The sequence below is a fragment of the Rhinoraja longicauda genome, chromosome 25 (assembly GCF_053455715.1).
Source record: "Rhinoraja longicauda isolate Sanriku21f chromosome 25, sRhiLon1.1, whole genome shotgun sequence".
Classification (NCBI taxonomy): domain Eukaryota; kingdom Metazoa; phylum Chordata; class Chondrichthyes; order Rajiformes; family Arhynchobatidae; genus Rhinoraja; species Rhinoraja longicauda.
The window spans coordinates 2,676,333-2,699,667 of record NC_135977.1 but is presented as its reverse complement, the minus strand read 5'-3'; the positions used below and the strand labels follow the sequence as shown (position 1 = coordinate 2,699,667).

The 23,335-nt window shown below is 41.8% G+C and overlaps 1 protein-coding gene across 1 annotated transcript in view; it reads left to right on the top strand.

Moving 5' to 3' along the window:
• The first annotated feature begins 5,700 nt into the window (after nt 1–5,700).
• The window catches only part of zdhhc8b (zDHHC palmitoyltransferase 8b), a 118,577-nt gene continuing 100,942 nt past the window's right edge, over nt 5,701–23,335 (top strand). Inside the window, exon 1 of the mRNA XM_078421326.1 lies at nt 5,701–6,009. Within this exon, the coding sequence (XP_078277452.1) occupies nt 5,912–6,009 (98 nt within the window). The 5' untranslated portion in view covers nt 5,701–5,911. The remainder of the gene's footprint in view (nt 6,010–23,335) is intronic.

Below are 23,335 nucleotides of genomic sequence, written 5' to 3'. Positions count from 1 at the left end.
CCCTTAATAATCTTGTATGTTTCGATAAGATCCCCTCTCATCCTAAATTCCAGTGTATACAAGCCTAGTCGCTCCAGTCTTTCAACATATGACAGTCCCGCCATTCCGGGAATTAACCTAGTAAACCTACGTTGCATGTCCTCAATAGTAAGAATATCCTTCCTCAAATTTGGAGACCAGAACTGCACACAGTACTCCAGGTGCGGTCTCACTAGGGCTCTGTACAACTGCAGAAGGACCTCTTTGCTCCTGTACTCAACTCCTCTTGTTATGAAGGCCAACATTCCATTGGCTTTCTTCACTGCCTGTCAGGAACAGAAGACGGGAAGAGACTCGTGTGGAGCGTAAAAAATCTAGCACAGACCCATGAGGCTGAAGGGTCTGCTTCCATTTCATGTAATGCGCTCCATTGTCTGGGCATCTATTGATAGATCAAATAAAGCCAAGGACGAATTTAATAAAAAATCCACAAAAACAATTGTCAAACTGTTCTGATGTATCATTGTATTAAAACAGTGAAAGGCAGGGTAAGAATGCAGAGTGAGTAAGTCTTGCAATTCAGAAGATCAGAGGCTTTGATTTCTGGTGTTTGAGTTTATCATTGCAGCCCGGCTAAACTGAGCTGCACCTATTGATTTGAGATCTCCAGTGCTTGGCAGATGAAAGTTGACTCGGATATCATCGGGTGCTGATGCTTTGTAAGATAGTGGGTGGGTTTATATTTCAGACAACGGCAGGACTGGGAATGCAATGGACTCCACAGCTAATTGGGCTGTTGATAATCAAAATCTTGGTTCACAGGTGGAGAGGCTAATTCAACATAGATTGGGCAAGTAAGCAAAAAAACAACATCTCTTCAGGGATAGATTCCATGCTTTCTGAAACAAAGAAAGAGATCGGGGTTAAGGATGAAATCCCAGGAACAGCGGAGATTCCTGCACAATGGAATTGTGTTCACCAACACTTGGAGCAATTGTTACTTAGAAGTGTCATGTTGTGGAAATGAGCCTTAACTGGAATTCTAATGTGTAACTCTGGTTAAATAACTTCTCATGTGCAAAAGTGTTGTTGTAAGAGTCAAGAGTGTTTATTGTCATATGTGCCGACAAGGGAACAATGAAATTCTTACTCCCTCTTCCCTCTCCCATTGGGCAAAAGGTATAGAAGTGTGAAAGCGCACACCTCCAGATTCAGGAACAGTTCCTTCCCAGTTGTTAGCAGGCAACTGAATTATCCTACCCCAACCAGAGAGGAGTCCTGAACTGCTATCTACCTCATTGGAGACCCTCGGACTATCTTTGATCAGACTTTACTGGCTTTATCTTGCACTAAACTTTATTCACGTTAATTCATTTATCATGTATCTGTACACTGGGTGGCTCGATTGTAATCATGTATTGTCTTTTCGCTGACTAGTTAGCATGCAACAAAAGCTATTCACTATACCTTGGTACACGTGACAATAAATTAAACTCAAACCTGCAACAGCAAGACACAGATAATAGATATATTGCAAGCTGCAATGTTGAAGTGTCTTGAGTTATCTTGCAGTTGAGCATTTTATCTTGATACGAAATGACAAGATACAAAGAATTTATTAGCCAAGTATGTAAGAACACAAGGAATTTGATTTGCTGTAGTCATACCAAAAAAGCAGCAAGCAGAAAACGACATAAAAATTAACATAAACATCCATCACAGCACACTATGATGGAATGTAATAATGTTTTATCTTCCCTCCTTTTCTCCCACGGTCGGGGCAGTCGAACCTTCTGCAGTCGGGGTGATTGAAGCTCCCGCAGCCAGTGATCGAAGCACCTGTGTCGGGGCAATCGAAGCTCCCATGATCGGGGCGGTCGAAGCTCCTGCGTTTGGAGCTCCCGAAGTAGGTCCCTAACCAAGGAAACGCAAGCTCCACGATGTTAAGTCCGCAGGCTCCCGCAGTTGGAGATCCTGAAATCGATCAGGAGGCAAGAGGCTGCCAGCTCCACTATGTCAGGCTGCAGCTTGGATGGAGATACGATACAGAAAAAGTTGCATCTCTGTCGAGGAAAGAGATAAAAGAAGTTTCCTCCCACCACCCCCCCACATAATACAAAACTAAAGATACACTAAAACATGCATTTAACAACAAACTAAAAACAACAAAAGAAGAAAAGGACGAGACAGACTGTTAGCGAGGCTGCCATCGTGCAGCGCTACCCGGTATCCAAACAAACTAGAAAGAGGCAGTGCCTGTAATCCTGTGACACAGAGCGCAGTACATTAATTAAATGTGTCATCCCAAGATCCACATTAATGGAACAGGTCACTTAATAACCATGGACCCTGAAGAAGGGTCTCGACTTGAAATATCACCCTTTCCTTCTCTCCAGAGATGCTGCCTGTCCCGCTGAGTTACTCCAGATTTTTGTGTCTATCTTCGGTTTAAACCAGCATCTGCAGTTCCTTCTTACATTTAATAACCATAGGCCGCTAAAGACCACATCATCTTCCCCTGCTTCTGTTCTTATTTTTATAAGGAATTGTTACCCTCGACAGCAATAAATAAAAACAATTGAAAAACAATACTTGCTTTGTCCATTCAGACATAAACATTAATTTGGGCAACAGGGGAACTGATCCAATGGATTTTATCTGGTTTCATTGTTGTTGGTTGTCTGATCAGCGGATTTGATTCGATGGTTAATCCCTTTGATGCTTCTTTAGATCCTTCTGTTTACTAAAACTCTGGATTATCTGAAGCTTGTTTCATTTGGAGACCAATAAAGCATTGCCTGCAGAGCACTACAGTACCAGTCTGTATTTTCTGATCATTCCTACGGACATGGCAAACATTTAAAACCTACCTCTGGTGATGGGGAGTCATTTTCTTGTAGTTAAGGAGTCCCACTGTGCAGTTGTAACTGGGGAGTTCTTTAGAGATGCTGCCTGATCTGCTGAGTTACTCCAGCAATTTGTATCTTTTTTTGTAAACCAGCAACTGCAGTTCCTTGTTGCGAGAGATCCCTTTTATGTGACATTGGTTTCTGGGAAGAAACACACACTGCCGTCTTGGTGAATTAATGTGGGCAACTTTCTTTGAGGTTAGCAGTCAGTGAAGTTGCTTCAATAATGACTAATATTTTCTGACCGAAGAGTTGTCCCTTCACAATACACAGTGATATTGGTTATTTAATCCAATCATAATGCTTGCAAAAAAAAATTAAATAACTGTAAATCACTATATTTGGAAATGATGAAAATATAATAGCTTTTATAATGGCTTTGAATGCAATCATAGCAGAGGCTGAAGTGCACTGGATATAGGAAACCATATCCTAAGATTATTATTTCATCTTGATTTCTCAATGTCTGATTTGTTTTATAATGTCAAATCCAGCACTATATTCCATCCTAGTTTTGTTCCAAAATACCTATTTTTAAGGATTATATGCATACACATCATTGTTCTACAAACTTGCATTTTTATAGCACTTGGAAACATAATCATAAAGCACAGAAACAGATCTTTCAGCCCAACTCGTCCATGCCGACCAAGATGCCCCATATAAGCTCATCTCGTTTGCCCACATTTGTCTCATAACCCTCTCAACCTTTCCTTTCCATATACCTGTCCAAGTGTCCTTTAAATACTGTAATCGTACCTACTTCAACTTCCTCCTCCGGCAACCTGCTCCATGAGAGAACCATCCTCTGTGTGAAAAGATTACCTCAACTATTAGAATTCCTATTAAATCATTCTCCATTGATATATATATATATATATATATATATATATATATATATATATATTTAACCTTTTTAATCTTATTTTCAATTGTTTTTATTTTTGAGGTTTCAAGAACCATTTGTGGACAGGAAAGGTTTAGAGGGATATGGGCCAAAAGCGGGCAAATGAGACTAATGTAGATGGGGCATCTTTGTCAGCCTGGACGAGTTGGGCCAAAGGGCCTGTTTCGTGCTGTATGAGTCTACGACTATGAGGGGTCGGGATAAATACTCCAAATAGGAGATTTTGCAAGACTTTTTAAATTTCCCAAAATTAATGTTTATTTAGAATTTAAAAAATATATAAAACAAACATAGTGCACTGTCGGAAATCAAAAGGAAGATGAGTAGGTTATGGTCTGTTTCACCTTAGAGCTCACATATTGGGGAAACAGAATGGGAAACAGGGTGTAAAGAGGGTAATAAATAGATGTGTCAATGCATTTAGCTCTTGGCACAGCGAGCTCATAGAATAACATTGGAGGTTGTATGACATTGGAGGTTGTAAGCCAGGCTGAAAGTAATGGGTCGTTTGACCATTTGTTAGATATGGGTGGGAAGGTGTTCCAAATAGCAGAAAACATAAAGCTAAAGATAACTTTGGGGAAAGACAAAGATGAAAGATTCCAGAATCTTGACTTATAATCACAGATGATGACTTATTTAAGATCCACAAGTAACCATTGTGTCACGAGAATATAACACTGCAGGTGCTGTGAATCTTTGAAAGACTTTGGGTTCTCTCAGTGTTTCCTGTTAAACTGTCAGCGCATTATTAAAGCCTTCAGTACACCGACTTGTTAGATAGACTCACCACTAATCCATGAGCTTTTTTATTTTGTGCCCATGCCAATCTAAGGAAAGGCAAATACAGGGTACGATGTAGCACAATGTTCCCTCCTACACAGTGCAAAAATTATTCAGTCTCAGCGTCGAAACATTGATTAGCATCAGTATTCAGTAGTGTTCATAATAATAATAATAATAAATTTTATTTGTCATATGTAGGTTGGCACAGGGTCAACGGTACAATGAAATGTATTTGACAAGACAACGGGTCACCTCAGCAGTAATATTCCAAGGATAAATAAGATTTTTAAAATCTTATTTCAGAGCTACCCTTAAACACACTCCCATGTGGGCTGCAGTGAAAAGGGGTCAGTCAGTAGGTTGGCTGCACATCCCTGTGTGGTACCTCAGCTGCACAGAGGCAGAGAGGAAAGCTCTTCAGTGGGTAGTCCATAGAGCTCAGAAGACCATCGGAACACAGCTACCAGCCTTGGAGGGCATCTACAACACACGATGCCTCAGAAAAGCCCTGCAACAGTCTGTTCGAACTCCTTCCATCGGGCAGACGATACAAGGCCTTCTACGCCCGCACCTCCAAACTCAGGAACAGCTTCATCCCCAGGGCCAAAGCTGCTATGAACCGGTCCTGCTGAGCCGGGTGGTCACATTGCACAGTGATTCGGCACAGATCTACTTGCACTTTATTCTGTTTTAAAACTGTTACAATTTGTTTCGTTGGGTTGTTTAAATTAATACTGACTAGCTAATTAAATTATTGCATCGTATGGAAGGCGCATTCCCAATCTCGTTGCACCCCTGTACAATGACAATAAAGATATATTGTATTGTATTGTAAGCTGCTCAGCATGAATGGAGCAGGACGCGGAGGGGGAGGATCGGTGACGTCCGCTGCCCCGGGGCCCACCTTTGTTTGCGTCAGCAGATTCCGCCCCCCTGCCAGTGTCATCCGACCCCGCCCCTACACGCATCACAGGGCCTCGCCCCCGGTGCGCGTCAGCAGGCCCCGCCTCCGGTGCGCGTCCGCAGCCCCGCCCCCATGTGCGCGTCATCATTCCCCCGCCCCCGATGCGCGTCATCGTGCCCCGCCCCCGGCGCGCGTCAGCAGGCCCCGCCTTCCGCCAGCGTTCCGTTGCTAGGGGGGGGCACTTTCTCCCCCACTGCCTCCCTCTCACCGCCGCCCAGGCCCTGTCTCCTCAGCGCCCTGCCCCGGAGTAGTAGCAGTAGGAGTAGTAGTAGAAACATTAATAGTTGTTGCTACTGCTGCTGCTGCACAGCCCGGCCCCCAATCACTCTCTCTCTCTCCCTCTCAAGACTATGTGGGAATTACAGGATGCCCAGTGGAAATAAATTTAAACCTACCAAATACATTCCGGTGTCGACAGCCGCCGCTTTGCTAGTGGGAGCCAGCACCTTGTTCTTCGCCTTCACGTAAGTGCCAGGCCGGCGGGCTGTGTGGGGAAGGGAGAGGCCGAGGTGGGCTGCTGCCTGACAGGGAGCCGCAGGCCGCCGCTGCTGCTGCCGCTGTCGATCCAGCTCAGCATTTGCTGTCCTGCCCATTGTATTTATGCACCAAATATATAGATCAATGTCAAAGCGAAATCTTAATTCTGTGCGCGAGAAATCATGTTCCACTTCTTGCTGTCCATTGGCAATGTTGGTTGTGATTTATCTTGACTGCTTCGCATTGTATAATTGTAATATATATTAACGCACGTGTATGGCGTTTTACGTGTAAGACTGATGTGTTTTTTCTCCTTAAGTGTCACATTTGTGCATATGTACAATCTATGAGCAGAAGTGTGAGTGTTGTATGTGTTATGCGTGTAAATGTAGGTGTGTGTAAATATATGACAGAGTTCAAGGAGAGTCATATAGCTCACTGTTTGGTGCAAATTGTTTTATAACGTGCATTTTTGCTGGGATGAGTGCAGAGAATATTTACAAGGATGTTTTGCCAGGACTTTGTGGGGTGACACAAAATGCTGGAGTACCTCAGCAAGTCAGGCAGCATCTTTGGAGAAAGGGAATAGGTGACGTTTTGTGTCGAGATCCTTCATCAGACCTTATAGAGGTGTTTAAGATCATAAATAGGTTACGGTAGGTGCACAGAGTAGGGGGATCAAGAAACAGAGAACATCGGTTTAAGGTGAGGAGAGCGATTTAATAGGAACCTGAGGAGCAGCGTTTTCAGACGGGGGGGTTGGAGTACATGGAGCGAGCTGCCAGAGTAAGTGGCTGAGGCAGTTACTGTAATATTTAAAAGGCATTTGGATAGGTACATGGATAGGAAAGATTTACAGGGATATTGGCCAAACATGGGCTGGTGGGTCTGTTGTAGATGGGGCACCTTGGTCGACATGGGCAAGTTGCGCTGAAAGGCCTGTTTCCTTGCGGTATGACAGATTCTATGTGTAGTAAAGCATGTGTAAACATATGACACTGAGTTGAAGGAGAGTCATATAGCAATCATATAGCTTTATATTTTTTGAAATGCAGGCACAAATGTTACTGATTGATGTATGTATTTAGTGATTGACATTACATCTTAAGTTGAATCTGAAGAAGGGTCTTGACCCGAAACGTCACCCATTCCCTCTCTCCTAATTGCTGCCTGACCTGCTGAGTTACTCCAGCATTTTGTGATACCTTACATCTTAAGTTAAGAAAATGTAAAATTGTCAATTTTGTTAGTCATAGGAAAAGTACCTTTAGTCGGTGAGAGTTGGGTGTTTTTTTGCCATTGTTCTGCTGGCTTTTGAATCACTGATAATATAAATAGTTCGATGGTACAAACTGAAAAATATATTGGAGATTTTACAAAAAAAAGTACACTTATTTTCTGCCTTTTGTGAATTTGCAAGTAGGAATTGTAATTTTTTTTTGTGTTTGCTGATTTGTATTGTTTTAAATTTGTTTTGTCCCTAAATGTTCAAGGATTTATGGAAAATGTTGGTTCTACTGTAAACCAAATTTAAAATCATTACCTAATTTTGACAATGGCTAATACTGTGTTTTAAAAAAAGTGATTGCATTAAATTTCACTCTTGTACATCACTTTGTAAGGAGATGCCAATCCAACATAAATGATTTTGTGCCTGTAGAAGAGTGTCAACCCGAAATGTCACCTATTCCTTTTCTCCAGAGATGCTGTCTGACCTGCTGAGTTACTCCAGCTCTTTGTATCTATCTTTGGTTTAAACCAGCATCAACAGTCCCTTCCTGCACATAATTGTTTTTATATTTGTTAAATAAGTAAGATGGAACTTTTGATCAGTTTGTTCCCCTGTTGAGCTTAAATTATCTGCATTGATTTAAATGCAAATACAGGCTTCATTCTGTTCTCAGTATACGTGACAGTTAAATACTCTTCTCTCGAACAATATAAATGATTATTTTGATTTTGGTAAAATAACTCTTTCTTTCTCAGACAGATGATTCGCCCATGGTTGAAAGGTTAATCCACCCTTTTTCTTTACAGATGTTATTGCAACTACTGCTATTTTCCTTCTGATTTCCAGTCATTGCAATTTTGTTTCCTGTTCTCGTTTTTGTTTGATTCATTACCCCCTTTCTGTACTGGGAGAGGCAAACTACCACATTTTATTGTAAATTTTGCTATAAAGTTTCTTCATGTGGACACGGTGTTTCATTGCACCCTGTTGTATTCAGACCAATTAGACGCTGGAGCAGTCCACAGCCTCGCAAGCCTATTTTGCTATTTAATAAAGTCATAGCAAATCTAATTATAACTTCCATGCTGCATTCCAGTCCACACATAATAACCTTTCACCTTCATGCACATCAAGAATCTATCTACTTCTGCTCAAAAAAATCCAGATATTTTGCTCCCACTGCCTTTTGAGGAACAGTGCTCTGAAGATTTGTAAGGAAAAAAAAATCATCTCGGCTGTCTTATTTTGAAATGATAAAGCTTAGTTGGAGATTCTCCCACAAGAGGAAACATCAATCCATGTTCGTCCTATCAAGATCCCCGAAGATCTTGAATAGTGTAATCAGGTCACATCCTACTGTTCTAAACTTAACCTGGCCCTTCCCAACCTTTCCTTAGAAGACAACTGCCCAATGCAGACTAGTAAACCACCTCTGAACTGTTGCCAATCCGTTAATGTGGAGAAAAAATCAATAAAGAATATTCCAAATGTGGCCCTACTGAAGACCTATAAGGAATAGAAGGTTTAAGGAGAGGTTGGATGAAAATGTCAAGGACGAGAGGACATGGCTTTAAGTTCAGAGGGGGGAAGTGTGAAGCAGATGTGCGGGGCAAGCTTTTTAAATACAGCGTGGTGGGTGCCTGGAACGCACTACCAGGGGTGATGGTTGAAGCAGGTACAGTTGTGCCATTTAAGAGGCTTTTAGGTCGACACATGACTATGGATCATGTGCAGGCAGAGATTAGTTTAACTTGTCATCATGTTTGGCACAGACATTGTGGGCTGAAGGGCTTGTTCCTGCACTGTACTATTCTTTGTTCTATACAACTAAATCATAATCATAATTTTTTAGCGTTGCAATAAATAGTAACATTCTGCTGGCATTTTTAATTACTTGCTCTACCTGCTTACTGGCCTTTGCACTTTACAAGCAATGCACTGGGACACAGAGTTTCCAGCCGTTGTGGTCAACCTCTTTTAAAACACCTTTTTAAAACTGAGCCTATAACATATTAAAATGCCAGGTAGGTGTAATCTTGCATCTTGGCATGTACAGCTGACATACACATCTGCAGCCCTGAACCTGCAATGCTCTAATAACAGGTGCAGGAAAGAAATTGCAGATGCTTGTTAAAATCGAAGGTAGACACAAAAAGCTGGAGTAACTCAGCAAGTCAGGCAGCATCTCTGGAGAGAAGGAATCAGGGGGCGCTTTGGGTCAAAACCCTTCTTCAGACTGATGTCGGGAGGGGGTGGGCCTCCTGGCCCGCTGAGTTACTCCAGCTTTTTCTGTCTTCCATGCTCTAATAACATACCTGTGGATGCAAGCACTCCAGTCGTTAAATGTGGTTTTGATCGGGAAAGGATCCACTTGTGCAGTGCTGGCTAGGAATAATTATGCTGATCTACATTTTGATTTGGGTTTGGAAAACCTGCTTGGCAGAGCATTCCCATCCACATCAATATTTTATGCAGCTATTGAAAGAAAACGCAATGAAAGTTGACAGACTTTTTTTATGCTTGTTGAGATTTTTTTATGTGCAGCAAGCTGTGTACCATGTAAAGACTTTGTTTTTTTGCCTCTGGTTGGATGGGTTGTAATGTGCAGTATTAATCATCCATTCTGCCATGCAATGTCATTTCCACATTTCCCTCCTTTTGTTCTCACCTATGTGATTCTAAGACTGTTGAATGCTTCCTGCTCCTTTAGCCTTTCAGTTTACGGATCTTGTGTCAAATGCTGGCATTATGAGACTGGACATGTAAGTGTCTCTCTTGGGTCTGAAGAAGGATCTCAACGCAAAACATCACCTGGCCATTCCCTCCACAGATGCTGCCTGACCCGCTGAGTCCCTCTAGCACTGCGTTTTGCTCATGATTCCAGCATCTGCAGTTCCTTGTATCTCTAAGTTTAATTCTTGATTGCTACTTTAAAATTGGTTGGCTGGAACATTTGATTGGTGAAGATGGGATTGGGTGGGAACACTCCAGTGATTTTAAAAAATGGAGTCTGCAAGACTTTAGTGTAAAAATTAACTGTTCTATTGACTCAATAATGATTTGCGTTTTTAAAAACCTAAACCTTTCTGGGCTTAGCCCCATCCACACCTCTTGGCCAGCTTCCCCCCCTCCACCAACGAGCAGTCTGAGGAAGGGTCCCGACCCGAAACGTCATCTATCCATTCCCTCCACAGATGCTGCCTGACCGATTGAGTTCTTCAGGCACTTTGTGTTTTAGTCAATATTTTGCATTTGTTTTATTTTAAATTGTGAATGTGAATAGAAGGCTCCGACACTGAGCTTTATACGAGACTGGTGTCACAGCTGTAAATTCCACCAGTGGAAGGTGTGGGTTCTCAAAATTTCATAAGGAATATTTGGGGTCATTCTGATGTGAAGTTCAATAACTGTGCTGACAATATAATTATTCTGTTTCTTAATAATTAAACTACAGGCAAGATCTCTGCTCCCGCGTAGTATGGTGGAAGAGTTGGGAGAGTACAATGATTCGATTGAGCCATGTTTACATGTGCATTAGAGCATTTAACATAATTTATCTCATTATGGAAAATTGTTAGAAATTGCAATGCTGGAAGTCAGCAAGTTATATTTAAATATTTTGGGTTAATAACAGTACAGAATGGCCTAAAACGTGTTTGTTGGATGGTTATAGAAATAGGAGCTGCCGATACACTTCTCAAGCCTGCTCAAATCATTTAACATAATCATGGCCACTATCTTATTTTGGCATCATAGGAGTTTAAGATGTGAGGTGAAGGAATAGGAACATGAGGGAGAACTTTTTCACAGAGAGTGGTGGCTGTATGGAATGAGCTGCCAGAGGAGATAGTTGAAGCAAGTGCTATGGGCAGGTAGTGTGTAAGAAGGAACTGCAGATGCTGGTTTAAACTGAAGGTAGACACAAAAAGCTGGAGTAACTCAGCGGGACAGGCAGCATCTCTGGAGAGAAGGAATGGGTCAAGACTCTTCTTCAGACTATATGGATAGGACAGGTATAGAAATATGGGTTAAGCGCCAGCCGGTGGGACCAGCTTAGATAGGGCCATCTTCGTCGATATGGGCAAGTTGAGCCAAAGGGACAGTTTCCGTGCTGTGGAGCATGATTCAAAAGTTTGTTGCTTAAGAAGTTTTAAACAAAATCCCTCCTAAACTAAGATAATCTCCCAGCTGCAAGGAAGTTTGCCAAGTGCATTATTTATTCAGTTGAAGGGAGGTTACTTTTTACTTGTTCTATTCTGCCAATAAATACGGAATTTGCATTTGCAAGGTAACTTTAATATAATGAAACCTCCCAAGGCCCTTCTTGGAAATGTTGACAACAATCTTTTGACCTGAGCTACTCGGAGATATTGGATTAGGTGCATAAAATTGTAGTTGCAGAGAAATCCTAAGGGTCATCTTAAAAAAAGAAGAGAGAGGTTCAGAATGCAACTTCCAGATCATAAAGCAACTAAAAGTGGGGATATGCCTGAAGAACACCATTGGAGGAGTGCAGATCCTTTGGACAATTGTAGTGCACAAGGAAGGAATACTGAGAAATTGGCCCCTGTAAATAAAGCGTTTCTTGTGAATGGTAAAATTATTAGGGAGAATAAAATGTGATTAATGCAAATGGTTTAATCATGGTCCCTTGACTGGGTGGACCAAAGAATCAGTTTCTGTGCTCTATGACTCTGAATCCTGTGGTGGAAGAATTAAATCTCAAATTGCAATGTGGATTCTCAAACCACAGTACATGTAGTCTTCACCATGCGTCAATGCCAAGTGAAGTGCAGCTAGAAACATTTGTTATTTTTGACACTCAAACCTCTGACTCCGTCAATCTAAAGGGGCAGGGAGCATCTCGCCTACCCCCACTGTATCATTATCTCCCCCAGCCCCACCCCCACCCCCACTAAAGGTCCATGAAGAGACCCTGGATAAAGGACATACCACTTCAAGCTCTGACACAGTGATGATTACCAGGTGGAGAGAGGAAATTATTCTTGCAAAGGCTCCTTGTAGAAGGTGTGATACAAAAGGATTGAAGAGTTGTGAATTGTGAGGCTAGAGGAAAGAATGTAGGTAGAAGGGTTGGGAGAGGGAAGAAATAGGTGTGAATCCAGGTGAGACACAGGGCAGAGGGGTGGGGGGTAGGGAAAGAAGGAGGTGGGGCTATATGGGGGAAGAAGGGAGAGCGGGAGGGTTATGTAACTACCCAAAATTGGAGAATTCAATGTTCACCTGTGGAAGAGTCCGCAAGTCCCTAATCGGCCATCTCGTAAAGCTTAGCGCTCAGGCACTGCCTAAGAAGCTGATCATTTTTAATTTATGGTGTTTTCGTATGGAATGTCAGTTTAGTTTAATGAGTGCAAAGATGATGTGTGAACCATGATGTGAATTAGGATACTGTATCGGAAGCTAAATGAAGGAAAATGTATGAAGGCCAGGAAAACATTGGAGTAATCTGCAGATAATGACCTCGAGGAAGGTTATGGCAGAGATGAAAAAAGGTGAGGTAATGGTTGTGGTATTTGGCAGTGGTAGTGATGAACAGGAGGCACCATTGCCTTATTTTAACTCTATATTCCCCATTGCAGCTGAGGTCTGAGAGCTCGCCATGTGCAGAATTGTGAGCAACAAAATGTTCTTCATCAATCTTTGTTGTCATACTTTGGATCTGACGTATGTTAAATATGATACTAATACGATGAGCTCTTTTTTTTTGGCAGCTTGATAATTTTTCGCAGATTTTCTACACTGCACATGTTTTTCTTTTATTGGCTTACCTGATGATAGCATGTGGGTCACAGATTGTGTCCTTGGCTCATGCAATGAGCTGAGAGGTCTTTGATTGTTCTGCTTTTATTTATTACTCACGGAGTAGACTTGTCATCTTGGAACATTGGTTCAGGGAATGTTGGATTCAATTAAAAAACAGATAATGTTGGAAGGCTTCAGAAAGCAGCTGAGGAAAGAGAAGCAGAGTTAACGACACAAAGTTACTCAGCGGTACTGTACTTTGTGTCTTGTTTTATAAACCAGCATCTGCAGTTCCGAGTTTCTACTTAATAGCAACCAGACTTGGTGTTAAAAAACAGACATAGCCAATGATTCATTCTGCCCACACAGACCAGAGAAGCACTTGGCTGGTCTCTGCAATCGGATTCAAAATAATTCTATAAACTGGGCTATATCCTGGGCCCTTATGTTGCGGGTTTGCACCCATTATCAACTGGACGTCCCATCACTACGAGAACTGGAGGGGTTCTCAGCGAGAGGCCAGAGTCACCATTCCTGGTCACTGATGGGTGGACGGCCTTGCCAATGCTACTTGTGTGTCAAGCACTAATGTGAAACAAAAATGGCCCAGAGCCCATGGGATCGAAAGCTGTTCTGCAACATACAACCATTAAATTTTCAGTTGAAGTTCAGCCTGTTCTGTTCAGTGATTTAAGAAAGAATTGAGAATGTAAAACCTCATCATGATTTTGTTAACAAATAACATGAACTTAAGTCTTGTATATCTTAATGAATAAAAAATGTAATTTCTGTAAACATGCCTGCATCTGCACATATGGAACACTTCTGCGTTGTTTTGGTAAGTTAAATATAATTACAAGTTGTGGCAGCACTTTGTTGACAAAGTAGAATTTTCAATTTAAAATTCATTCTCGATTCCCAGTTTGTGTTCTGTTACTTGATCTAAGTCATGCTTGGTTATAGTTTTTTTTCATCAATTCTTTATTCGGGAAAAATTAAACAGGGTTCGGTTTGTGTTGGAGCCCGTGTTTTATGTGTGCACATGGTGTTGTTGTCATCTATGGGTTGTGCTTAGAAAATTAACTTGTGAAGAAAGGTTGCAGACAAGCCAAAACATGAGCAAATTCAATAGGAATCTGCAGCTCATTTACCTAAGAGGCTATAATTGCAAGGATAATTGCTGTTTCCAGGCCTGGAAATGGATAGTTTTGGTAAGTGAGTGTAGTGGGTAAATAAAGTTGTGCCAAACAGCTGTAATCTGTGAATAATGGAGCAGTTCTGGGGGGGGTGTTACTGTTACTAACGTCTGCTGGGCACAATTATTTTTTTGTAGGTAGATCCAGTAGTTGGAAACCCCAATTTTACCTTTTTGGCAATATTGCCACATAAATGATGGCAAAGGACTCTTCATGGAGCTGTATGCTGCCAAGGATATGATAGGTGCAGGGGACTGAAAGGGTAAAAAGGTAGTAGAGAAGAGGAAGAATCTCATCTATCGGATCCTGTGTCTTTTGGGGAAAAGATGTCGAGCAAAGAAGATAGACACAAAATGCTGGAGTAACTCAGCGGGACAGGCAGCATCTCTGGAGTGATTTTAACGGGTGACGTTTTGGTCCAAGACCCTTCTTCAGACTGAGAGTCGGGGCACTAGAGATATGGAAGGGTAAGGTGTGAAAATGGCAGATCAAAACAGACGCTGATCAAGGAAACTGGATGTTGCTCTAAATGGAAGGAAAAGGACACTTTTAAAATCTTTTAAAAGCGCTTGATGGCTGGTTTGGCAGCACTTACAGACAAGGGGTGATGTCAACCGTCTTTGCTGGGGTGTAGTCTGTGGCAACTGAGAAGAAGATGATTACTGGAGTGAAAATAATGACATTTATTTTGAGATCACCAATTCTCTTTGGAAAACACATAACAAAAATGTTGAGACATGGAACTGCAGATGCTGCAATTTGAGCTAAAAAGAAAGTGCCAGAGGAACACAGTGAGTGAGGCAGCATCTGTGGAGGGAATGGATAAATGACGTTCCAGAAGTAAATATGATTTAATTTTTTGAAGAGTTAAAGATAGAACTCAAATTTACTACTGTATTCAATGTGATTTCTTTGAGATTTGTGGGAGCATTGGTCTTCAAGATTAGCTAAGATCTGATTAGATGAATTTACAAATAATATGAATTTCTAATTCCTGTTTACCTTTCTTCCAATTTAACCAATTGATTGTTTTTAAATGTTTAAACCCTAATATAGTCATTTCCACGAAAATACAGAGAAGTTGGCTGCCTGGTGATGAGTCAATTTTTACTTTTTAATATCCTGCTTGACGTGAGATGAGGCAGATATTAATGAATAAAAAATAGCAATTGTGTTTCTTCAACACCACGTTTCATTTTTATGGAATGATTGTAACCATGGCAATACATTTGCCCTTAAATTGTTCAAAACTAAGTTAAAGTTTGTTTTCACCATTGGTCACCCCTGCTGGAACATCGTTGGGTTGCTGTGAAATTTGATGTTACATAGATATATAGACAATAGGTGCAGGAGTAGGCCATTTGGCCCTTCGAGCCAGCTCCGCCATTCAATGAGATCATGGCTGATCATCTAGAATCAGTAACCCCATTCCTGCCTTCTCATCATATCCCTTGATTCCGCTAGCCCTAAGAGCTCTATCTAACTCTCTTTTGAATGCATCCAGTGAATCGGCCTCCACTACCTTCTGAGGTAGAGAATTCCACAAATTCACAACACTCTGTGTGAAAAAGTTTTTCCTCATAGAAAATAGGTGCAGAAGAAGGCCATTCGGCCCTTTGAGCCAGCACCGCCATTCAAATTAGGAGACCAAAACTGCACACAATACTCCAGGTGTGGTCTCATCAGGGCCCTGTACAACTGCAGATGGACCTCTTTGCTCCTGTACTCAACTCCTCTCGTTATGAAGGCCAACATGCCATTCGCTTTCTTCACTGCCTGATGTACCTGCACGTTTACTTTCAGTGACTGGTGTACAAGGACACCCAGGTCTCGTTGTACTTCCCCTTTTCCTACTGTTGTACTGAACTCAATGATCAAAGTTGTTGGGTGATGTGTATGGCTCAAGAAGCTAAAGCACAGCTTTTCCTGAATTGTGTGGTACCATTATGCCTATGATGCAGAAGCGGTGCATGAATCTTAGATAAAAATTGAAAACTGTTATATGTCCCATAACATTCTTAGCAACCATCAGGATTTTGAATACCCTGGCCACCCCCTCTTCTCCCATCTCCTATCAGGCAAACGGTATAGAAGGGTGAAAATGCACAGCTCCAGTTTCAGGGACAGTTTCTTCCCAGCTGTTATCAGGCATCTGAATCATCCTACCACAACCAGAGAGTAGTCCTGAACTACTATCTACCTCATTGATGACCCTTGGACTATCCTTGATCAGACTTGATCAGTCTGAAGAATGTCTCGATAGGCCATTTAGAACGGAGATGAGGAAGAACTTTTTCAGTCAGAGAGTGGTGAAGGTGTGGAATTCTCTGCCTCAGAAGGCAGTGGAGGCCAGTTCGTTGGATGCTTTCAAGAGAGAGCTGGATAGAGCTCTTAAGGATAGCGGAGTGAGGGGGTATGGGGAGAAGGCAGGAACGGGGTACTGATTGAGAGTGATCAGCCATGATCGCATTGAATGGCGGTGCTGGCTCGAAGGGCTGAATGGCCTACTCCTGCACCTATTGTCTATTGTCTATTGTCTATTGTCTATTGTCTATTGAAACGTCACCCATTCCTTCTCTCCAGAGATGCTGCCTGAGTTATACGAGCATCTTGTCTCTACCTTGATCAGACTTTGCTGGCTTTACCTTGCACTAAATGTTATTCCCTTATCATGTTTGTGTACAGTGTAAATGGTTCGATTGTAATCATGTATTGTCTTTCCGCTGACTGGATAGCACGCAACAAAATGTTTTTCACTGTACCTCATTACACGTGACAATAAATTAAACTAAACTACAAATAACAACTAAACTACAAACTGTCTTGGTTGCTCTTAGGACTTTGGGCTTTTTTTTTGCACTAATTTTTAAAAATTGTATTGAACTTGTTTGGTTTATGTTGTAATCTATGAGTATTGTGTTTACAGACGGGTCGTGCTGCTGCGATTAAGAATTTAATCGTTCTGTTTTCGGTACATATGATTTAAACCTGACTCTGCTCTTGACGTCGTAATTGTTTTTTTAGCGCAAGACCTTGTTCATTATTTGAGAAAGCACAGATGGGTGTAGTTTGTAAGCATTACTCCTTTTATTCTACTTAATATAAACGCAGTTGTGGAAATCCTAATGAAGACAAACTGGATGGATGAAATGTGTCTTAAGATATAAATAATTAAGTATAATGTGCAGCATGTTCCACCTGAAGGCATTTGCGTGTTGTAGCGTGACTGGCTTCCACTGTACAAATCTCACCCTGGCCCATAACTCCACAGCTTGAATTTGTGTAGCTTCTTTTATTGATGCGAGACGTATCAATAGTGTCTGAATAGTGCTACAGAACAGTGGTACCTTTTAGAGTTTCACCTTCTAGTGCATGCCCCCCGCTGTAGGCCCTGCTTCAACCAGATGGGCAATTGCCTCATTCTGGGAAGCATTGTACCGCAATCGCTTGTGGCAGGGCCACTGCTGTGCATCTCTGGGCCTCTCACTGCTTCACTCTGATTCCTGCCCTACATTTGGGGACATTGCCAAATAATGGAAAAAATCGCTGGCCGGTTGAGAGTTACTAAATTTGATGTTTCATCTCATGAGTCCAAATTCTATTTTGCAGAACTTACAAAATTAACTTCGCTGATTATAATCTTGCTTTCAGATTGTTAGTTGCACTTTCTCTTCCTCCAGCTTCATTGGGTCACAGAGGTATGTACGGGTAGAGATGGATGACATGCAATGGTGGGGGATGGTGACTGTTTATTCCTATTTAATTATTTTATTCGTTTCTTGGGGAATTGAGTGTTGCTGGCATCCCTGTGTTTATTGTCCATCCCTAATTGCTATTGAGAAGGTGATAATGTTATGTTCTCTTAATCTCCTGGTGAGGAAGACTCGGCATTGCTATCAAAGGAGGCATGTCCAGGTTTTAAGCCCAAAGGCCAATAAGGAATGGTAGTATATTTCTAAATTAGGATTGTGGTTTACAAAAAAGGACACAGTGCATGCAGGGATAGACCACTGCAGATGGAATTTAATATCAGCAAACACTCTTGTTTCTGATTTATGATTGTGCAAAGATTATTAATGAATCACCTGAAGATGGATGATCCCAGAAGCATGCTTTCAAGAACATATTTAACAATGTTCGGGGTGGGCTTCAACCATAAGTTTTTTGTTTCGGTGTGATTCATAGGATCATGGTGGTATACAGCATTGAAATAGGCTCTTGGTCCACCTTGCTGATATTCTGGGCTAGTCCCAGTTGACCGCTTGTGGTCGATATCCCTCTAATTCCTTCCTAATCATCTATCTGTCAAAATGTCAATTGAAAGTCTTAATTGTATCTGCTCCTATCTGCTATTTTTATTTTATTTTGCAGGGTTTTGGTAGAGTGGATGCAAAGAGAATCGTATGGGGAAGAACATAACTAGAGATCTCTTAAGTCACCCTTCAGCATTCTTGTCCTACGAGCCAATAACTGTTATTGATGACATAGTAGCCTTAGTTATAGAGTCATAAATTACAGAGATGTGCTCTTCAGCTCATCGCATCCATGCTGACTCAAGGTGCCCATCTAAGCTAGTTCCATTTGCCCATATTTATTCCTCTAAACCTTTCCTATTCATGTACCTGTCCAAAAGTATTTTAAAATGTTATTGTACCTGCATCAATTACAGCTCAGCCGTGTATTTTTATAACCATTCCTCCCACACCAAATATGTATTGTATTATAAACAAACTGCTGGAGGAAACAGCAGGTCAGGCAGCATCTGTAGTGGGAAATGGAGAGATCATATTTTGGGTCACAGCCTGAAACATTTTTTGCTCAAGATTCCAGCATCCTCTGTCTCTGCATGTGTCACTGAATCTCAGTCGTGATTTTGATCTTTCTTCTCGAGCTGGTCAGTGCTTGTGGGGTAGTTTGTAGATGGCAGGCTGTTTAGACAGGCTTCTGACAGCAGACAACTAACTAACTGTGAATCTTTTCATTTGTACTGTGTGCTTTGCTTCACAACTGAGGTTCTTCACATTCTGAGGATTATGCTGGTCATGCATTTACAATGGTGGTTCTGAACCCGTAGCCCAAGGGCTGTGTGTGACCTGATCTGAACTCTGCTGCAGGACGCACCATTGGAAATATTTTAAATGGCTACATGTGGCAACTGTAGTTGCTCTTTTAAGTACTTCTTGGCCTCCTCCTGCACCTATTTCCGATGTTTCTATGGGAATGTATGTTGTGTGAGGTGGCCCATGTTAACACACTGCAAGCTTTTTTTAAAAGTGGTGAGTGCTTCAGGAATATTCTATACCTTTTTGGGGTGAGAGATGGTTTAGAATTTGGAAAAAACTGTTTGCTATATGATCCACATCACTGGTTGAAAACCATCAGTCTACGAGGTGAGGAGTATTGCCTTTGGATGTGTGTAGTGCAGTGACCTCCATAATGTTTGGGACAAAGACCCATCATTTATTTATTTGCCTCTGTACTCCACAATTTGAGATTGTAATAGAAAAAATCACATGTGGTTAAAGTGGTCAGATTTTAATAAAGGCCATTTTTATACATTTTGGTTTCACCATGTAGAAATTACAGCAGTGTTTATAGATAGTCCCCCCCCCCCCCCCCATTTCAGGGCACCATAATGTTTGCGATACAACAATGTCATGTAAATGAAAGTAGTCATGTTTAGTATTTTGTTGCATATCCTTTGCATGCAATGACTGCTTGAAGTTTGTGATTCATGGACATCACCAGTTGCTGGGTGTCTTCTCTGGTGATGCTCTGCCAGGCCTGTATTGCAGCCATCTTCAGCTTATGCTTGTTTTGGGGGCTAGTCCCCTTCAGTTTTCTCTTCAGCATATAAAAGGCATGCTCAATTGGGTTCAGATCAGGTGATTGACTTGGCCACTCAAGAATTGACCATTTTTTAGCTTTGATAAACTGCTTTGTTGCTTTAGTATGTTTGGGATCATTGTGTTGCTGTACAATGAACTGCCGGCCAATGAGTTTTGAGGCATTTGTGTGAACTTGAGCAGATAGGATGTGTCTATACACGTCAGAATTCATTATGCTACTACCATCAGCAGTTATATCATCAATTAAGATAAGTGAGCCAGTACCTTCAGCAGCCATACATGCCCAGGCCATAACACCCCCACCACTGTGTTTCACAGATGAGGTGGTATGCTTTGGATCTTGGGTAGTTGCTTCTCTCCTCCATACTTTGCTCTTGCCATCACTCTGATATAAGTTAATCTTTGTCTCATCTGTCCACAACTCATTTTTCCAGAACTGTGGTTGCTCTTTTAAGTACTTCTTGGCAAACTGTAATCTGGCCATCCTATTTTTGTGGCTAACCAGTAGTTTGCATCTTGCAGTGTAGCCTCTGTATTTCTGTTCATGAAATCTTCTGTGGACAGTGGTCATTGATAAATCCACACCTGACTCCTGAAGAGTGTTTCTGATCTATCGGACAGGTGTTTTGGCATTTTTCTTTATTATGGAGAGAATTCTTCTGTCATCAGCTGTGGAGGTCTTCCTTGGCCTGCCAGTCCCTTTGCAATTAGTAAGCTCAGCAGTGCTCTCTTTCTTCTTAATGATGTTCCAAACAGTTGATTTTGGCTGATGTCTCTAACATTTTTATTCTTGTTTCTCAGTCTCATAATGGCTTCTTTGACTTTCAATGGCACAACTTTGGTCCTCATGTAGATAAACAGCAATAAAAGTTTCCAAAGGCGATGGAAAGACTGGAGGAAAGACTAGGTGCTGAGAGCTCTCTTATACCTGCATTAAGGAGGCAATTAAACACACCTGAGCAATTACAAACACCTGTGAAGCCATGTATCCCAAACATTATGGTACCCTGAAATGGGGAGACTATGTCAGATCTCCCAACCCTTCTGCATTTGGCGGAAAGTTTCCACTTTCTTATTTAATTTCTGCCATTCCGATTACGCCTCACATTTTTCCGCGAAACACATGCCCTTCCCCGCTCCTGCCCCCCGCCTCTGCCCGCTGAATCCTGGCCTCGCTGGTGGCCCCTCGCCTCACCATTGGCCTGGCCGCTGGCCCCGCTGCTCACCCCTGGCCTGGCCTCGCTGCTCGCCTCTGGCCTGGCCTCGCTGCTCGCCTCTGGCCTCACCGCTCGCTGCTGGCCCCGCCTCGCCGCTCGCCTCACCGCTGGCCTGGCATAACTGCGTAGCATGAGGCCCGTTGATGTTGAGAGGGGATGGGGTTGGAAGGAGGGGGCAGGGGAGGGGGTAGGCAAGGTGGGGGAGGGGGGAGTGGGAGTGGGGGGGGCGGAGGAAGGGAGGGTTGGGGGAGGAGGGGTGGTGGGGAAGGGGAGTAGGGGGAGGGGTGGGGGGGAGTAGGGGAGGGGTGGGGGGAGTGGGGGTACATGGAAATGGAGGGGTGGGGGGAGTGGGGGTACATGGAAATGGAGGGGTGGGAGGAGGGGGGTGGGGGGAGGGTAGTAGGGGGGGACATGAATGGTTGTGATTTGCTGTTGAAGACCACTTGAGCAAGTATGTCTTCAATGAAATTAGGTATGTGCAATTTTAAATGAAACTCTTCATAACTTAGTCATACATTTTATGACCACTGTTCTTTTATTCAATGCCAAGAGAATTGGGATGTGTAAGGAAAAAGCAAAATAGAAAAGACAAAACAAAACAATTTTTTCTTTGTGTTGCAAAAAGTATCTCTGTTCAATAACCTGAGTATAATTAGCAGAATATACTCGTGATAGGCCTGACATTGTACATGTAGTCCAAGAACTACAGACTGTTGGAAATAATAGTAATTTTTCACACATGAATGTAGCGCAACGCGTATGCGCATTTGGCGTGCATACTTTTTTTTTGCTGAAAAGTTGCATTACGTGCCATATTATGAATTTTTATGTAAAATTATGAATTTTGGACATCAAAATTATGAATTTGTAAAATCAAATGTTGGGAGGTCTGCTACATATAAACACAGTTGTAATTTCTAAATGGTGAAACCAAAATGAATGAAAATACCCTTTAATAAAATCTGACAATGTGCACCTGAACCACATGTGCTTTTTTTCTATTACAAATCTCAAATTGTGAAGTACAGAGGCAAATAAATAAATGATGGGTCTTTGTCGCAAACATTATGGAGGGCACTGTGTGTATGTTTATCTGCTTATACTGAATCTCCACTCCAAAACTGAATTCAGTGTTTTTGGAAGTCCAAATACAGAAATATATTATTGCTTCATTTTGGAAGCTCCCAATTTTGCAAGAAGGCCTCAGTTTCTAAAAAGGCATGTATTATTGTTGGAAATACTCAATCCACCAAGCTCCAACTGGGGTAAGAGAATTAGAGTTGATATTTCAGGTCTGTCACAGATATCCAGCTTTGCCGTTACTGGGATAATGTGAAATCTTGATCTGAGCGTTCTGTGTAACATATCTGGAAGCTGATCTTAAGGAATTAATGGACTTGCACAAAAGGATTTTATTTACTGATGACCCAGAACTGGTTTACAAGATGCAATCTTGTTCCAGATGGATGGTGGCAAATACTACAGGATTTAGCAATAAAATATTGCACATTTTCTTAATAAATACTGATACAGAAGATATTTTATGTTGTACCAAACATGAAGTGCTGGAGGACCTCAGTTGGTCAGGTTGCATCTGTGGAGAGAATGGACAGATGACGTTTCTGGTCGCAATCCTTCATCAGACATAGACAGAGAATCAGTCTGAATAAGGATCCAGACCCAAAACATTGCTTGTCATTCCCTCCACAGATGCTGCCTGACCCGCTGATTTCCTCCAGCACTTTGAATCCCCTTAATCGGAGTTCCTTTGAGTACTTTGAGCATGATTGTGTATGTGTCTCATTGTCATATTGTAATCTGGTTTCTTGAGCATCCAAAATGTAGTTCTCTATGTTCTGTGTTTATTTAGTTGTATCTCCTGCAGCTAAATGGCACTGTAATGGATCCTGGTGAAATAAAGACTCCAGGGTACGACCACTTTTTATTCTTAATAGTGATTCTTCTTTAAGAGGTGAGTGATTCAGCAACACTCTATACCATTTTGGGGTGAGAGAAGGTTTAGACTTTGAAACAAAAATGTTTGGCTATATGATCCA